This window comes from Triticum dicoccoides, chromosome 6A (assembly GCF_002162155.2).
Source record: "Triticum dicoccoides isolate Atlit2015 ecotype Zavitan chromosome 6A, WEW_v2.0, whole genome shotgun sequence".
NCBI classification, from domain to species: domain Eukaryota; kingdom Viridiplantae; phylum Streptophyta; class Magnoliopsida; order Poales; family Poaceae; genus Triticum; species Triticum dicoccoides.
Window position 1 is genome coordinate 609,504,691 of NC_041390.1, and position 18,659 is coordinate 609,523,349.

General features: G+C 50.4%; 2 protein-coding genes across 2 annotated transcripts; one reads left to right on the forward strand and one right to left on the reverse strand.

The window, feature by feature from the left end:
* The first annotated feature begins 3,071 nt into the window (after positions 1-3,071).
* On the forward strand, positions 3,072-4,403 carry LOC119314775 (agmatine coumaroyltransferase-2-like). The gene has a single exon (XM_037589458.1). The coding sequence runs from the start codon at positions 3,072-3,074 to the stop codon at positions 4,401-4,403; it is 1,332 nt and encodes a 443-aa protein (XP_037445355.1).
* Positions 4,404-4,507: 104 nt separating this feature from the next.
* LOC119318428 (clathrin interactor EPSIN 2-like) lies at positions 4,508-10,068 on the reverse strand. The gene is made up of 14 exons (XM_037592985.1): positions 9,868-10,068; positions 9,335-9,469; positions 9,188-9,239; positions 8,937-9,016; positions 8,777-8,855; positions 8,599-8,682; positions 8,344-8,489; positions 7,935-8,240; positions 7,755-7,796; positions 7,576-7,671; positions 7,286-7,497; positions 6,879-7,078; positions 5,509-6,484; positions 4,508-5,425 (listed from the first exon to the last, which is right to left on the reverse strand). The coding sequence occupies exons 2-14, from the start codon at positions 9,367-9,369 to the stop codon at positions 4,866-4,868; spliced, it is 2,868 nt and encodes a 955-aa protein (XP_037448882.1). The 5' UTR covers positions 9,370-9,469; positions 9,868-10,068; the 3' UTR covers positions 4,508-4,865.
* Between the last annotated feature and the right edge of the window lie 8,591 nt (positions 10,069-18,659).

Sequence of the window (18,659 nt, forward strand, 5' to 3'; positions counted from 1 at the left end):
AATTGCCTTGGATACTCTCACCCTCATCATTGTTACAAGTTGCCAAAACGCTCTCATTGTGTCGGTAGACCACCTAGCGAGGTTGTAAGCCTTTAGAGCATCTACAACAGGCGTCTAAAAAGAGCTCTGCACATTAAAATTTTGTTTTTTTGGCGCCGAATAGTTCCAGCAGATGCTGTAGCGCTAAAAGATTTAGGACGCGCGCTGAAAAACGCTATCGCGCAGCATATTTTGGACTCCGGATTGAGCGCGCTTCACAATTTGCACTGTCTACTTTTTGGGCACGTGTTTTTGGGCATCTGGTAGTGACGCGCTAAAACTTTTATTGGGCGCGAAATTTTTGTTACGGCCGTTGGAGATGCTCTTAGATCACTTTCCTTTTTACGCACGAAAACTTTTAATCAAGTCATGAAACATCAAGATAGTATAAAGAACACCAGAGGTAAAAGAAATTACATTCGGGTTCGTAGACCACCTAGCGACGACTATAAGCGCTGTAGCGAGCCGAAGGCGCACTGCCGTCACTGCCCCTCCTTCATCAGAGCCGGGCAAACCTTGTTGTTGACAATCAGAAAGTCATTGTGCTAAGACCCCATACGACCAGTGTTGCAGAACAGCAACCGTTCTCGATGATGAGAAGCGTAAATTGAAAACATTCAATATGTAAATACATGAATATAGACGAACGAAAACCAGAACCAACCGGATCAATCAAAGATAAACACGGAACAAATTCCGCAAGATCCGCTGGAGACACGCCTCCACACACCCTCCAATGACGCTAGACACGCCACCAGAATGGGGCTAGGCGGGGAGAACCTTACTCCATCTTCAGGGTGTCGCCACCGCCTTACTTTCTAGGACACAAACCCTAGTCAAACTCAAAAAAAAACACCTAAAAATGAAGCCCCCCTTATCAGCAGGGGCTGGGATATACCGTGCCTCCATGGGCCTAATGCCACTAGAGTCTGGAGACAAGGTAGATAGGCGGGGGCGGTGACGGTGACGGGAGGCAGAGGAAACTCTATCGCCTGTATGCAATAGCTTATGTTATTTTGAAGTCACCTTTTAGACTACATTCATGCTGACAAAGGATGGATATTAGCAAGATTCTTATCATCGGCGCAGCATTGTTTAAAAAAATATCTTCGATACTTCCAGCTTGCGTTAATCTTACAAAAAAATTATCATGTCTGAGTTTGGTCACATCCATTGAATTGTTTTCGTAGGATGCAACTATGCAGGTGAGCCATGACATTCCTTTGCATGCAAAGTTTGTTATATTGTTCCCTCAAAAAAGAAGTTTGTTATATTGTTTTTTATTTTGAAAGATCCAGCAAATTACTAGGTTCAATTAGTAGAAAGCAGCGGAACAATAATATGGGGAGGATCCAAAGATCAAAGAAAAAGGAGAAAAACGACAACTCTACTAGATGCAAAACAACACTACGCTTACATGGTGGATCACCCTCCACCCACAAAAGGGCAACGCAGCTCTGACTCCGGCTAAGATCTACAGAGAAACTAGACAAGGCTGGCATCACGGGAGATTGCCGAACGGGCCACCTATCGCCAGTCATCGTACGCCATCGGGCCCCCGCACCGCAGCTTCGACTTCATAGCAACAGGCGGCCAAGGCAAACTCACGGACACACTGAAGAAAAGCCGACTACCATAACCACAATATATGGTTGAAAACATTGAGAGAGTTAGGTTAGAAATTTCAAAAAAAAAATCAAAACTTTTAGACATTGATTCACATGACTCAAAACACAGGGACGGGAAAAACACATGATTGAGTAGCATGTCCTTTTCAATTCCGTAGGCTTATGAGCGCTTGATATCATAGGGAAAACAAAGGATGCAATATCAAGGCCTAGTGGAGACCTTGAAGAAGTTGAGACTATTCAAAAAGGACACAAATTTGGATTGGGGAACGCCTGAAATATAGACTTCTCTCAATTTTTATTCTCTTGATATTAATATTAATATATTACTCTCTTGTTGAAAATATGGTGTGTAGTACAGTTATTGGACCCCCTTCGTTCCTAAATAGAAGTCTTTTTAGAGATTCCAATAAGGGACCACATACGGAGCAAAATGAGTGAATCTACACTCTAAAATATATCTATATACATCTGTATATAATCATAGTGAAATCTCCAAAAGGATTTATATTTAGGAACGGAGGGGGTATTAGGGTATATGAGGTGAAATTAGATTGGAATAATTTTTAGTCATGAGTATTATGGACATATTAAGGAAGTTGATAATAGTAATCTTATATTGTTATGATTACCAAAAGCAGTAACTAAATATATGCCTTTAGAAAGTAAGTTTACAAATATGCCCGGTTTTGAAAGTTGAGAGATTCAATCCTGAGTTGACACAAATGTCTAAGAAACAACTCTAAACTTTATTACATTCTAAATTACAACCGTCAACTTTCAAAACCGAGCAACTTTCAACCCTGTCTCCCCTCAAACCGGGTTCTGGTCAGTTTTACTGGTCTTGATCAGTTGACCCTTCCAGTCAGTGTCCATATCAGCTGGCAAGTTGACCAAAACAGGGGTTGAACGTCTATTGTCTTTGTATTTTTTTTAATATATGTTTGGCAAAAAAAACTTGAAACTTTCTCTGAATGATCAGCATGGTAGTGTTCGTTTTAGAAGAAAAAAAATCAATTTTTTTGGACACTTTAATTTTTTCTTCAAAATTTGACAAAAAAGGGTTTTGAATACGTATTTTTATTGTTTTATTTGTTTGGACAAAGAGTTCGCAACTTTCGGAGAATGGTCAGTGTGGTAGTGTTCATTTTAGAGGAAAAAATCCATTTTTTCTAGACACTTTCAATTTTTTGTTCGACCAAAAAAGGTTCTGAATACCTATTTTCATTATTTTATTTGTTTGGACAAAAAAGTTCGAAACTCGATGAGATCAGTTGCCTCGTTATATTTGCGTGTGTTCGTGCAAATTGCTGGGATATATAGAGAGATGTCACGTTCGCGCTAGTTTTGTTCATCCCCATCTTGCTCGCGTACATGCGTGCAACATTTTTCTTAGCTTGCCGTATGAAGATCACGGTGCAGTCATCCAAGTCCATCAAGCCTGACTATGGCGGCCACCGCCCGGTGGCTCCTCCGTTCACGACGAACGTCGTCCCGCTCTCAGTGTTCGACAAGGCCAACTTGGACACGCAGGTCTCCGTCATCTACGCCTTCCACCCGCCGGCCCCGCCCAACGGCGTCCTCGAGGCCGGGCTCGCCAGGGCCCTCGTCGAGTACCGCGAGTTCGCCGGGCGTCTCGCCCGGGACGCCGACGGCAGCCGCCGCGCCATCCTCCTCAACGACGCCGGCGCGCGGTTCGTCGAGGCGACGGCCGGCGTGGCGCTCGGCAGCGTCATGCCGCTGCGGCCCACTCGCGCGGCGCTGAGCCTGCACCCGAGCGGCGGCGACGAGCTGATGCTGGTCCAGGCCACGCGGTTCGCGTGCGGGTCGCTCGTCGTCGGCCTGACCGTGCACCACACCGTCGCCGACGGCCGCGGGTTCTGCAACTTCATCCTCGCGTGGGGCCAGGCCACGCGCGGCGCCCCCGTCGACCCCGCCCCGGTGCACGACCGGACGTCGTTCTTCCCGCCGCGCAGCCCGCCTAAGATCGAGCACGAGCACCGCCGCGCCGAGTTCAAGCCATACGACGCCCGCAAGGACGACGACGCCGGCGGTGGCGGCGGCGAGGAGGAGGAGGTGGTGGTAGAGAGGGTGCACTTCAGCGCGGAGTGCATCGCGAAGCTGAAGGCGCAGGCGTCGTCGGCCGGGGCGCGGCACAGCACGAGCACGGTGCAGTGCGTGCTGGCGCATCTGTGGCGGTGCGTGACGCGGGCGCGCGGGCTCGACGGGGGCGACGCCACCGCCCTGCTCATCGGAGTGGACGGGCGAAGGCGGATGAGGCCGCCGGTGCCGGACGGGTACACCGGCAACGTGGTGCTCTGGGCGCGGCCGACGGCCACCGCGCGAGAGCTCGTGGACATGCCGCTGCGCCACGCGGCGGAGCTCATCGGCCGGGCGGTTGCGCGGGTCGACGACACCTACTACATGTCCTTCATCGACTTCGCCTGCTCCGGGGCCGTGGAGGAGGAGCGGCTGGTGCCGACGGCCGACGCGGCGGACATGGTGCTGAGCCCGAACGTCGAGGTGAACAGCTGGGTGCGGCTGCCGTTCTATGACCTGGACCTGGGGGGTGGCCGGCCCTTCCTCTTCATGCCCAGCTACGTGCCGGTGGAGGGCGTGGCCTTCCTCGTGGCGTCTTCCGCCGGCAGCGGCAGCGTGGACGCCTACGTTTCCCTCTTCCGCCGCGACATGGATGCCTTCAGGAACTGCTGCACATCCGGCCTCTCAAAACTCTAGATTTTTACCACTCTTCTTTCCGCAAGTTTCTAGTCTTGTTTGATCAAGAACCAATCTATCTATGATAACAAATGTTGCTCAAATGGCGCGAACAAAAACAAAAATTCGACAAAATGGTAGTACATCCTTTTATTGCCTATCCAGCAAGAACGCTGAAACAAATAACATATGTTTGGTGACAAGAGTAGCCTATAGAGAATTATACAACTACAACCAACCAAGCTTGTAATATCATGTGGCTTTGCATCCAAACACAACGCGGCAGTTGTGGCAGTGCCATGTCGATACATTTCAGTAGATACAGTATATCCAACATGGGATGGATAGGAAAAAGAATAGTGATAAAAATTATACCCCCCAACAAAAGAAATCATACATAAGGGAAACCCAGGTGAGCAAAATCCGAAAGCCTGCTAAACTGTTTTCTCAAACCCTCGCTGTTCGATCCACCGCTGTGTAATCTCACCTGTACCCGCCGTATGGCTGCTGGCCGCCATATCCAGCACCCATCTGGTTGTAGCCGGCGCCAGGCATGCCGCCGGGAGCCATCCCCATCTGAGGAGGCCGCATCATCCCCGGGTTCATGCCCATCCCCATCCCCATTCCCATCTGTTGTTGGTTCATCCCCATTCCCATTCCCATCTGTTGTTGGTTCATCCCCATGCCCATTCCCATGGGTTGTTGGTTCATCCCCATCGGTTGCTGGTTCATCCCCATCCCCACTCCCATGGGTTGTTGGTTCATTCCCATTCCCATTCCCATCCCCATTGGCCGGTTCATTCCCATTCCGCCACCATAACCAGCACCACCAATACCGACACCCCGCCCCGCACCCATTGGGTTGGAAGGAGGTGCAACGGCACTCGCACCAGCTCGGCCAATGCCAGAGCCAGAGCCCATGGCCTTGCCCATGGTGATCGTAGATACTACAGGTGCTTGAGAGATCTTCTTGTCTTGTCTTTTATCCTTGCGGTTGATTGAATCGAAGTCCACTCCAATATCTGCGTGTGGATTGGTTTTTGCTGTAAAAAACAACATACAATTAGGTCAAAACACACAAAAACAGAATGAGGACATTGCAGGCGCATAGACAAAAGCCACTTACCACCAGAAATGTTGAAATCAACGAGACCCCGGGTCAATGTATCAGACCAAACTGTAGATTTGGGCTCAAATTTCTTCACTGGCTGGGTCTGACTAACTTGCAAAGCTGAAATTAGTGTTTCTGGGGGAGCTGATAAACTTGACTGCAGAGGAGTGCTGGCACCAGATGGCACTGAATTTGGGGCACCAAAAGGCTGAGATGCCCCTCGAGATATTGATGGTGCCTGTGGTGCTGGTGCAGCAGTTTGTGGGAGGAAGCTTTGCTGAGATGCGTGTTGAGGTGGGAGATGAGAAGACTGTGGAGGAACATAGGATGGTGGTGCTCCATTCTGTGAAGCCGGTTGCATATAAAAGTTTGATGGGCCTGATGGTAGATTTGGAGCTGCATGTTGAGGTGGCTGTGGAGGAGCAAATGATGGTGCAGCATGTTGAGGTGGCTGTGGAGGAGCAAATGATGGTGCAGCATGTTGAGGTGGCTGTGTAGGAGCAAATGATGGTGCAGCATGTTGAGGTGGCTGTGGAGGAGCAAATGATGGCGCAGCAGCCTGAGAAAATGATGATGGGTTCATGGCTGCAGGATATGCTTGTGGCTGAGCAAACATGGGAGCAGCATGAGTATTGGGTGCCACTGCTTGAGGAGCATGAGTAATAGGCTGAGATGCCTGGGAGGGAACATAAGCTGGGGGTGCCTGTTGGGACGGATTTGCATGTGAAACCCCCGAAGGTAAGGAGGTGGTGCTTCCAAAAATATCCTGTTGCCCAGGTGCAGCATTGGATGCAAAACTGAGACCGCCGAGAGTATCTTCAAAACCAAAGTTAGTGGATGAAGCAGGCTGGAAAGGATTTACATCTGCACCAGGTCCTGTGGCCTGGAATGAACCAGCAGGGGTCGCATTTGTCTGAGAAGCTGCATGATTCTCTTCTTGAACTGCCTTGAAAGGAGTAGGATCTCCAAAAGGATTTGAAGCATCAATTGCCTACAATATTTAAATACAAGAGAAAAGGCTGAATCTCTGCTTGCGTTGGCTATAATGACCATGTTAAAACAGAACACAACAGTCATTCCATCACAAAAGGAAGTCACTTCACGTTTAATTCAGAAAAGTTATACTGACCGAAATTTAGCCAACATTACTCCAGATGCACAAAGGATAAATACATTTTAACAACTATGCTAAGTAATATTTTTACCTTACTAGCGCTCAACTTATCCAGTATGTCAAATTTCAAGGAATTGTAAGGCAGTTTAAATTACTTTAAGTAAACTAGTGACACTAGAATTTAAGAAGCAGTCCGGTGTAAATTGTATCTTCTCCCCATTATCATCAGCGCTAATTTATGCAAATGGCAGTAAGTTCTACAGATTCATACCTCACTGAATCCATTAGAAGCAGGTGGCATGCCCATAAAACTATCCGTTTCAAAACCTGAACTTGCTGATGGCTCGACACTTGGGACGTCAGTCGGCTGAGGCACAGAAACCAAAGCCAGGGCGCCAATAGGATCTGACCCAAACAAATCCATCTCAAAGCTATTCATTATCGGTGAGGTATTCACCGGAGGTGAAGCATCTGAAAGGATAGACATAAGAAAGAAATTAGTATTTAGTAATCACCAAAAGAAATTTATAACAGCAACATGCCAGTTAGTCAAAATTCTTCCATGCAACTGTTCTTCTTGTACAGTTTATAAAGAAATAGAACAAAAAAACATTGCTATTTTCCATAACTTTGGTTTAGTCATGAGCAAATTGACTGCTAAAAGAGTACAAACTATACCTGGTACTGATCCACGTGGATCAAACTCATCAAAACCATTCGGTTCAACAGGCGCAGGTGGTTGTGCAGCAGGAGCAGGTGGTTGTGCAGCTACAACCTCGACAGGCTTATCATGAACACCATTCACCTGCCCTGGGGCTGGGGGAAAGCTTGTTCTAGGAACAGATGGAGAAGACACCTTTGGTGCAACAGCAGGCACACTCCCTCCATTTCTGAAATGGATGGATGGCTCAGATTCCCGATGTCATTATTCTATCTACAGATTATAAATTGTAGGATAGAATCATCACCTTTCATCATGATGATTGTCCTGGGTATCTCCTGTGACATCTTCGTAGTTTGGTGGTGAAGCAATCTGCTGGTTAGAAGCCTTCCGCTCAATAGGCCTGTTAAAGCAGGTAGAACTTAAGACAGCTAGCTCCGGAAGGACAAGCTAAAAGGTAAGAACTCAACAACACTACATTTTTACCTCTCATCCTGAGTAGGCGCATCAGCGTTGCTGCCACGACCACTGTAACAGAAACAGGAGGATGTTTAACATAAATGGCAATATATTAGTAATACACAAAAACAATCTTGAAAATCATCTGTTGACCCTCCTATAATCAGCGCTTAAGAATGTTAGATCGAAACAAGCGATGAAACGGACCGGGATGAATAAGCCTCCTCATCCCCGTAGCTCCTGCGGCCTGATCCTTCTGCATACTCAGGGTTGCTATTACTTCCTCTGTATTCATCTTCCCTGTTGCGTTCATTAGAATCCCTAGAATAACGATCTCCATCCCTATTGGGGGTATCTCCAGCGCCACTGTATCTGTCATCATCTCTATACCCATCTCGTTCCCTCCCATAGCCATTCCTGTTATCATATCTACCTCCTTCGTAGCGATCACGGTCATTGTCATATCCACCAGGACTCCTGTGTGGTCCACTCGTGGCAAATGCACTCCGATACCTATAAAGGAACGCAGAAAACTAATCAGCACAAGAAACATGTCTACGACACAGTGTGTGCCGATCAGATATTTGAAGCAAACATAGTACAATGTTACACTCACTTGTCCCTGGTAGCAAGTGCTTTCTGCCTAACTTCCAGTATCCTTTCCTTATCATTAACTAAACTAACGAGGCTCTGGGATTTCCGTCGTACATTGCTACCTTGATCTCTCCCACTAGAATCGATATACTGGAAATCAGCTAGTGCCTGCAATTCCGATTATATTTTTTAGAGCATCAAGCAAGTATGATGAGGAAGATAAGATGAGATGCCTGTGTGGCTCTTGAAGCAGGAAGTAGAGGATTGATAGCATTACCGATATCTGATAAGAATGCTCCCTTATGTCATCAATAACTCGCTCGGTTCCATGTGCTACCAGGTAATCCAGGACAATCAATCCCTACAAAAGAGCAAAACACAGCATCAGATTAAACTGTCCAACGCATTATCAAGATTAGTTTCCCATCCACTCGCGTTTGTAAAGAAGAGCATACCTTGTACACATGCCGCCAATTTTTACCAGTATCGCTGACCCTCTTCCACACGATATTCATTATCATCTGATACTCATGACTGCAAACACGATAAGCACATTAGAAGCAAGAAAACAGGGCCCTGTCCGGCAAAGCGGCAACCGGATAGCAGAAGGCGTACTAGTTATGTGTTGCTTGGGCGATCTCCGCCAGGAGGGATCCATGGGGGCCCCACGGCTCATTGCTTGTGGCGTCGAGAATCTGTTTCAGGTCAGTTTGCGTGGAACGGATTAATACAAGAGCAGTCTCATCTTAAGATTATGCTTCGTAGCAACTGGATGTATGCAGTGAGCAATCAGGCGAATTTGGCAACAGCATGCTTAAGGCATGCTTGTGCTTTTGTGCATGAAAGAGGGCCTGGGATCTCCTCACCTTCTGTTCCGTGCCAGGCACCTTGAGGACCTTTTTATTCACCCCGCGTTTCCTGCAAGGAGAAAGACAGGAACGAATAAATACTATTATTGGCAAACGAACAACTCTCGCTCGAATGAACAGACAGATGGCATGGAGGTCACGTACAGGTCCCGGACCGTCTGGTCGAACACTTTCTTCATGGCGCCCTTCCGAATCTAGCTAGCCCCCTGCGCGCACCCGGGTGTCAGCCTCCCCTCCTCCTGCTCCTCCTCCTCCTCCTCCTCCTCCTCGGTAGGAGACCTGCACAATCCATTGCTGGTGAGATCCAAGCTGCCACCTACCGCTACCATTTCAACTCCGATTGTACAGGCTTAGCATCGCCGAGAAGCAAGCTCAAAAGAACAAACGATCCTAACAGCCAAACAGAGTAGGCAGAATCCGGCACGAAAAGCGGGCGCGGCTCCAACAGCAGGAACGGGCAGGAGATCCGCGTGAATTCGAAAACCCGCCGCGGCGTGCGTGCGTGCGTCCGTACGGCGCGCCCGCCCCAGATCTAGCGGGCGCCGCCGACAGAGCCCCGGTCCCCCGGCAGGAGATCCGGTCATTCCCCGGCCCCGAGCGGCAGCAAGCGCGGATCCGGCGGGCCATCGCAGGCAGCAGCAGCAGCGATAGGAGCTCGGGACGTGCGCGGGACGAACCTGGGTGAGGAGGCGGGACGAGCGGCGGCGGATCGGACTGCCGCTGGTCGACCCGCCGGCAGGCGCGGCTGGCGGGCGTCGGCGGGGGAAGCTGCGAGTCAAAGGGGATTCCACGCGCGGGCGCGAGGCGGAAGGGAGGGAGCGAGGAATGGGGGGCGGGCGGGGGCGCTTTCGTCTCGTCTCCCTGAGTTGTCGCTGGCTGGCTACGGAGGGTAGGCGGGTGCGAGGGAGGGGAGGGAGAACGATAATCTCGTTTCTTTTGTGCTGCTTCCCTTTCCTTTCCCCTTTGCTGCTGGCTGCTCTGCTGGTGCTCGGCTAATTAAGCTTTCTTTTTTGGGTTTAGTTCAAACAATGGGTGAACCAGCCAGCGGGTTGGCGACGCCGACGCGTGATCAGTTGCGCGCTTCTCTTCTAACAAAAAAAATCTAATCTGGTGTCCGTAGAAATAGCATTTTTCTCTCTGTCTCGTGTCCGTAGTCGGGACCTGCGAAAGAGAAGGGACAGGCACGCAGAAAATGGGTGTGTATACTTTCTCAGAAAAATATTACTGCATTCCATAATTCGGATCTTATATACATACCGTATTTATTAGAATCTGATAACGCCGCAACAGTCAGAATTTGAGCATGTCAAATCGAGCGTTTTCTACGACAAGTTTAGTTGGCAAGTATGGTCGGTTTATTTTCCAAAGAAAATCTCCGTGTGCGCCAGCTGATTTTACCATCTTTGTTTCACTACAATTGTCATCGTAAAACGTTCGATTTATCATGTGCGCGTGCCTGACGTCGGGTACTCGGCATTTCCGATTTACTAAATCGTGTAAATCGAGCCGCCGTGTAAGACGGTGTCAACTGGTCAGTGTCAACCGGGCCATGGTATCATCATGTACTACTAACGAATCGCAAAGCAGAAGAAAAAAAAACAGTACCAGAAGTTTCTCTCATTTTTTTAGGGACGTGCCAGAAGTTTCACGAGTATAGGAGTACTACCTTCTCGGTAACAAACAAACTACCACAGGTTTAGGCCAACTTCACCGCGCGATCCCAAACGGACGTCCATTTTATCCGGATTCTGACTGTTTGGCTAGCGATTTGGGGTCGTGTCCGGGCGTGTCCTGGGATGCGGTGGCCGTGCGCCCATCGCGCGGACGCATCCTTTTGCCTTATCCTGTCCGTCAGGGCCAAAAATGCTCAAATTTTCATCAAAACTAGTTTACAACCCAAATATTTGTCTGAAAATTAAAATAGTTTTACAACCCAATTAAAATTGTCTTTAATAAAATATTTTTACAACCAAATCGAAATTGTCTTGACTAAACATAAAATGGACCAATACATCTATGAGAGAATTCCTTATTTGGCCCTTTTTTAAAGTTTGGTTTCTTATTTGGCCCAAAATAAATTTTCTTCTCTATTTGACACCTAAAGTAATTTTTGTTCCTTATATGACACTTCCGTTCATTTTAGACACTAGCGGTGTTAAGTGTGAGGTGAAAAGACCGTTTTGCATCAGCTCATCCATGTTTTAGGGATGTTCAACTAATAATGTGCATATTGTATATGTATGCTTCAATATTTTGATTAGTTAATCACGTGCGAATGCGGCTGCATAGTGGATGGCCCGCAGCGTTGAGGCCGCGATGACGTGTGTACGCCCGTGGTCACCATGGTGCGTGCGGGTGTGTGCGTGCATGTCCCGTGGCCTTAGTGGTCTGTTGAGATTCCGGCGAAATGTGTAAATACACAAGCCGTGCTTGATCGATTCTTTTAGGAGACAACACGCACACACGTAGCAAGCTAGCTACCGAAGCTAGCAGCCTGCTGGATCGATCTTGAGGCTAGGCTAGTTATGCTATGTATGTACGTATACTATAAACTACCAGCCGCTGATTGATCGATATTGCCGACTAAGGGCATCTCCAGCCGCTGGCCTCTCAGGGGACGTCTAAAATCGCCGTTTGGGGATAAGCCGGCGCAAAAATTAGGCCTGGGGCGAGTTGGTCCCCAGCCGCCGTCCCCAGAACCGTTTTAAAATAAAAGAAGTTCGGCGAAGTTCGGCTTAAACACGATAAAATTCGGCCAAACACGATAAATTTCGGCCAAACACGATAAATTTCGGTACATTTCGGCGAAGTTTACGGATTTTCATTACATAGCACATATACATAATAAACTAATCTAAAGGAAAAACTGGCTGAAGTCGCCGCCGTCGCCGCCATTGTCGTCGTCGGCCTTCTCCTCCTTGACGCGGGCGCCCCTGCCGGACCCCTGCCCGGCGGCGCCATGGTGGACTGGTGGCGGCGCATCATCGTCGTCGTCGTCGTTGCTGTCGCAGATGACGACGACTCCGCCTTCGTCGCGGCCGCGTCGACGCTCCGCGAAGCGAAGCAGGGCGGCACACTGGCGCTCCTTCGCCTTCTCTAGGCGCTCCTTCTCCATCGCTATGGAGTCCCTGCGCGCCCATTCCAGGGCCGCGTCGTCGTCGTCGAGCTTCGTTGTCACCGGCGCGGCCGGCTCCGTCTTCACCGGCGCGAGCCCCGGCTCCGTCTTTGGCTTGACGAAACGCGGAGGAGGAGCCGACAAGTAGGCACGCCGGCCGCCCTCGTTGATGACGATGCCGGCGCTGCGAGTGCGCCGGCCGAGCAGTGTCTCCGCCGCGGGCTCGGCCTTGACGCCGAGCAGGGCCGGAGTGCCGGAGGAGTGCGATGAAGATCGGGAGGAGGAATAAGAGGAGGAGGACCCGAACCTCCTTGGCGCCCATGGCCCGGCGCGTCGGTGCTGCGCCGTGGCGGCCGCCCTCGCCGGGTACGCCAACGGCGGGTCGTTGCCGCCCTCGAGGTACGTCAGCACGCCCTCGAGTGTGCGGCCGGGAACGCCCCACCACAGGTGGCGCCCCTCGCTGTTCTGCCGGCCACCAACCACCGGCGCGCCGTTGATGGACGCCAAGCGCTGCTGCTAACGGCGCTCGAAATACGCCGCCCAAGCCGCGTGGTTGTCGGCGGCGTACTGGTGGAGGGAGAGTTGGGCGTCGATGAGGGAGGCGCGCACGACCTCGACTTCTTCGGAGAAGTACTTCGGCTTTGCCACGGCGTCGGGCAACGGGGGAATGGGCACTCCCCCGGCGCTGAGCCTCCACCCCGTCGGCCCGGCGCGCATGTCCGGCGCCGCCGGGATGTTCGCTTGGAACAGGAGCCAGGACTCCTGTTCGCGGAGCGAACGGCGGCCGAAGCCGTTGGCCGCCGCCTCGTCTCCGGGGAAGCGTTCCGCCATGGCGACGGGCTCGAAAGAGGTAGAGAGATAGAGGGAGGGGCTGGGCGGCGGCGCTCGAGAGAGGTAGGGAGAGGGAGGAGCTGGGCGGCGGCGGGGGCGGGGCTGGTGTGGGCACAGGCGAGTGCAGGCCACCGGCTATACAGCCGCGCCGCACCCGTGTGTACGCGTACGAGGGAAGGGAGGCATCGGCGAGCCGTCCCGTGACGCGCCGCCCATGAGGAATCAATGGCAAGGCTGACCGGCGGCAGCCTTGGCATTGATTCCCCGAGGGAACCGAGGCCGTTGAGGGAAGACGAGGCGCCGTGTCGCTGACGCGACGGGCCCGCGGCTGTTTCGCGCCAAAACAGTTCGCCCCGGCGCCCCCGGGCGCCCCCCAGCGTGCCGGGTTCGGCCTGGGTCCACCGGCGCTGTTTTCGGCCCAGGCCGGTGAAAATCGGGCTCCTGGGGGCGCGACTGGGCCGTTTTTTTGGCGCCGGCGCGAAAAAATCGCCTGGGGAGGCCTTCCTGGGGACGCGGCTGGAGATGCCTAACTAGCTATGCAAGTTTATCCGCAAAAAAAACTAGCTATGCATATACATGCACAACATCCGTTGAACATCCATAAAACATGAGTGGATTTTTTCTTTTTATAGTTACACAATGCACCAGGGACAATATGGTCTTTTCACCTCAGACTTAACACCGTTAGTGTCTAAGATGGACGGAAGTGCCATATAAGAAACATAAATTACTTTAGGTGACAAATAGGGTAGAAAATTTTATTTTGGGCCAAATAGGGAATCAAAATTTAAGAAAGGGCCAAATAAGGAATTCTCTCTACATCTATTGGTTGCCAATGTGATCCGCACGTGCTCAACCAAGTCATTTTGAAGATTCAAATGAGAGTGTCAATCACGCATCTCATGATGGAATTGAACAAACTGTTCAAATGTGGCTGGGTCTTGGTGCAGGGGCTCAATATTTTCACCTTGATAGTCAAATCCTTGGTCGAAGATACTCTCATCACGCTCATCCTCGACGATCATGTTGTGCATGATCACACAAACAGTCATCACCTCTCAAAGCTTCCTTTCATCCCATGACAGTGCAGGGTTTCGAACGATACCCTACCGGGATTGAAGCACACCAAAAGCACGTTCCACATCCTTTCTAACACTCTCTTGCATTTGGGCAAATCTCTTTCTCTTCTCACCTTGGGGTTTCGAGATTGTCTTCATAAAAGTTGACCACTGAGGATATATACCATCTGTTAGATAGTATCCCTTGTTGTAATGGTGGCCGTTGATCTTAAAGTTGACAGGTGGGGAGTGGCCTTCTGTAAGCCTCGCGAAGACTGGAGAACGCTGCAGCACGTTGATATCATTGTGAGAACATGCCATGCCGAAGAAAGAATGTCATATCCAAAGATCCTGTGATGCCACCGCTTCTAATATGACAGTGCATGCCTTGACATGCCCTTTGTACTGGCTCTGCCAAGCAAATGGACAGTTTTTTCACTCCCAGTACATACAATCTATGCTACCAAGTATGCCTGGAAAGCCTCCAGCTGCGTTGGTCACCAACAATCTCTCTGTATCAGCGGCAGTTGGCTGCCTCAAGTACTCTGGGCCAAACACCTCGATCACAGCCTGGCAAAACTTGTACATTGACATCAGACATGTTGTCTCACTCATACGCACATACTCATCCACCAGATCGCCTGGAATTCCATATGCAAGCATGCGGATGGCCGCGGTGCATTTCTGGTAAGAGGAGAATCCAAGCTTGCCAAGGGCATCCGTCTTGCACTCGAAGTATGGATCATGAGCAACCACTCCCTCTCGGATACGATTGAACACATGCCTTGCCATTCGAAAACGGCGACGGAATTTATCCGGCTTAAAGAGTGGGGTGTTGGCAAAGTAATCGGCATAGAGCAGGGCGTGCCCTCTCTCCCTGTTGCGGTTCAGGTTGGGAGCACGGCCAGGAAGTGACCCCCTGTACCGAGGAAGCTGCCGTTGAATGTGGTCGTGAACGACCAGTGCAGCCACCACAATATCTTCATCATCCGACGACGAATCGTCCAATGAACAAAGAAAGTGATGGAAGAAAAACTCGTCTCCACTGTCCATACCTTTATGGGCAAAATGCCGAACACCTTGCGGGCGTGGTGGCGAAGAGGCCGCGATGATCACCTTGACGCAGCAGGGGTGGTTGCCGGCCGGCTACTGGCCGCTGTGGAGCTCTCGTCGGGAGCTGCCGAGGACGCCGTGCTGCGTCGCCGGCGGTCATGTCCCCTCTGCGGCCGGCAAAGACGTCGACGGCCAAAACTACGGCCACAGCACGGGCGTGGTGGCGGCCATGTCGAGAAGTGGTTTGGTAGGGACGACCGGAGGCTGCGCGGTGAGGAGGCAGCCGGAGAATAGCGGCGGCGCCGGCGGCGGGGCGGGGCGAGAGAGAGAGAGTGGAAGCGTTGGGAGCGGAGGGACTGTTAGTGTCCCCAACAGGCGGACCAGGGGGGGACAAGGGCGTGCGTCCAAGCCGTCCGCACGCGTCCGTTTCACCCTAAACCGAGCGCAAGTTTGGGCCGGGATAGACCGAAAACGGACGGAATCCGAACATTTGTCCGTTTAAGACCGTGCATGGGCTGCGCTATTCGTTCGTTTTACCCCAAACAGACAGGGGCGGACAGGATAGGGTCGCGCGGCGGAGGTAGCCTTATTCTGGTCGACAGCCAGAGCCGGCCACCACCGCCCGGCAGCGAAAGGAACACGGACGGGGGAGGGCGGTGCAGTGCAGGAATAGCGTAGCAGGCTAGCAGCAGCAGCGCAAGGCGACGGCAGACCGACAGGCACCGGATCCAAATCTTAGCTGGCCACGTACGGGAACCCACCTGCACGAATAGGATGCGAGAAGTCTCAAGTCTGAACCCAGAAATGCACCCAGCAACGGAAGGTTGGAGCGGGATCTGTCGACGCGTCTGCCCGTCGGATCGGAACGAGGTTCCGCTGCCACTTGCCGCTGTCTCCGGTGCCTTTTCCGGGAAGGGAAGGGATCTTGACTTCAGCTCCCACCCAGACCCAGGGAGGGCAGGAGGAGCGCACCGGCGGATGCCGCGCCTTTTCTGCTCGCTTTCTCAAGTCCGTCGCTGTGGCTGTGCACCGACGGAGACGCCATGATTTTTTATCAATATAAAAGATGGATCCATCCAAGTCCTACCAGCGATGATGGTCCGAGGAGGTGATGGGCGGTGACGATGATCATGTGTGTGAGACGTGGCCGCTTGCGCTGCTAGCCGTAGACTAGTAGTGCTCGTACTACTCTCTCGTAGTAGGTGGAGGAGCGGCACCGGCAACAGCTACTACACGAAAAATACAATGATCAGCGAAACCAGACTGGTCACCGGATGCTGGTGTCGCAATGTGCGTGACACCGGTGGCTATCTTGACCTCTCTGGTGGCGGTATGAGCAACTGTTTTTTTTTTCTTTTTTGTTCGTGCAGAGTACTGCACAAAAAATGATACTTCCTCTGTTCATTTTTGTAAGTCGTTTTAAGACAGCTGAAATTAAACTGTTTTAGTTGTTGTCTCAAATGTCTAAAATGTCTTATAAAAATGAGCGGAGGGAGTAGTAGAAAAATTCAAACAATTATGATTCTTTAATGTTTATGGTTGGATGTTTTTTAAGAACTTTTCACTTGGTCATCGTCTATTCATCTCTCATGACAGTAGAACGGAAATGAGAACTAACAAAAAATATATGCAGGTTCCTATACCACCTAACGATGACTACGAAAGTGCTAGACCTGCATACCTCCTACTAAAAGGCTACGCAACTTTTCATCTCTAACTAATCAACTGGGATGGGCCCCAACTACCAACCCGGATCCAATTAATTACCTACACATCAGCCTTTACGTAAAGTGTTCATGTAAGTTTTTGTGGGTGTAGCATTACTTCGATGACTATAAACACCGGAGCAAGCGAAAGACGCGCCGTCACCACCACTCTCTCATCGAAGCCAGACATAACTTGCCGTGGTAAACACTAAGCCGCCGTGTTAATCCCTAAAGGACAAGTGCATCAATATCGGTGCGTATGTAAGAGTCGCTATCTTTTCCCCTCTGTCTTCTAATATAAGTGTGTGCAAGACGCGGAACAATGTTCCACTGGATCTATTAAGAATACAGATAAAAAAATGATACTCCCTCCAGTCCATATTTGTAACACCCAATATGCGACTATACTCCATACGTGTCGAGGCACGACTTGGGGTATAAGCGCATATTGGTATGTTTGCAAGAGTGGTATCAGAGCCAATCCCTCGCGGTTACATGGATGTTTGTGGACAGGTGCGCGGTCATGTTGTTCATGACATTTGTGATCCGTCGTGGCACACGGCATGACACATGTACCGGACTGGATGCACAGACGTATGTGTTAAGAGGGAACGTTCCTGTGGCCTGACGAGGACGTCATTTCCTCTGAGTGGGGGTGTATGTGATAGCCTGGCTAATTAGGGATGGTAGACTACTAATATCAATAATGAATTCCTTCTTTTACGGAAGCTCATTTGGACAGAACTTTAAAGTTAAGTGTGCTCAGCTTGGAGTAATTTCAGGATGGATGACCGACCGGAAAGTTGCTTCCGGGTGCGCACGAGTGAGGACAAAGTACACAGAAAAGACGTATTGATCTGTGGGACCAGTCTAAATCCCGCCAGGAGTAACGACCACCGGCGGGAGTGTCCGGGACGTTACAATATTACTAGATATAGATCGGATGGAGTAATAATTCTTTTAAACAATTATAATTATTTTTAACATAGATGGTCGAGTGTTTTTCCCCAAAACTTTTGGTTTACTCATCATCAATCAGGGCAGTACAAAAACAACACCAGGAAATAGCAAAAAAATACATGTAGATTTGTAAAACTGGCGTGAGGCAAAGGTGTGTCGTCATGACCCCTCCCTCACCGTATGTCGAAATAGACAACCGAGGAGTCGTCTTACTAAGACCCGACAAAACCACGTACCAGAACGACAACCACTACCGATGAAGAGAAGCGTAGATAGAAATGATCCAACTTGTATACAGATAAAGGAAGACTGGATCCGCGAAGTTCCACCGAAGAACAATACCGATCGAACCCCATGAGATCCACCAAAGACACACCTCTATAATCTATATGCACCACAACGACGCTGGGCACAGTGCCAAAACGAGGGCTAAGCACGGAGGATCCTACTCCATCTTCAAGGAATCATTGCCGCTGTCGGTGTCAAAACCGGCGGATCTCGGGTAGGGGGTCCCAAACTGTGCGTCTAGGCCGGATGGTAACAGGAGGCAGGGGACACAATGTTTTACCCAGGTTCGGGCCCTCTTGATGGAGGTAAAACTCTACGTCCTGCTTGATTGATATTGATGATATGGGTAGTACAAGAGTAGATCTACCACGAGATCAGAGAGGCTAAACCCTAGAAGCTAGCCTATGGTATGATTGTTGTTCGTCCTACGGACTAAAACCCTCCGGTTTATATAGACA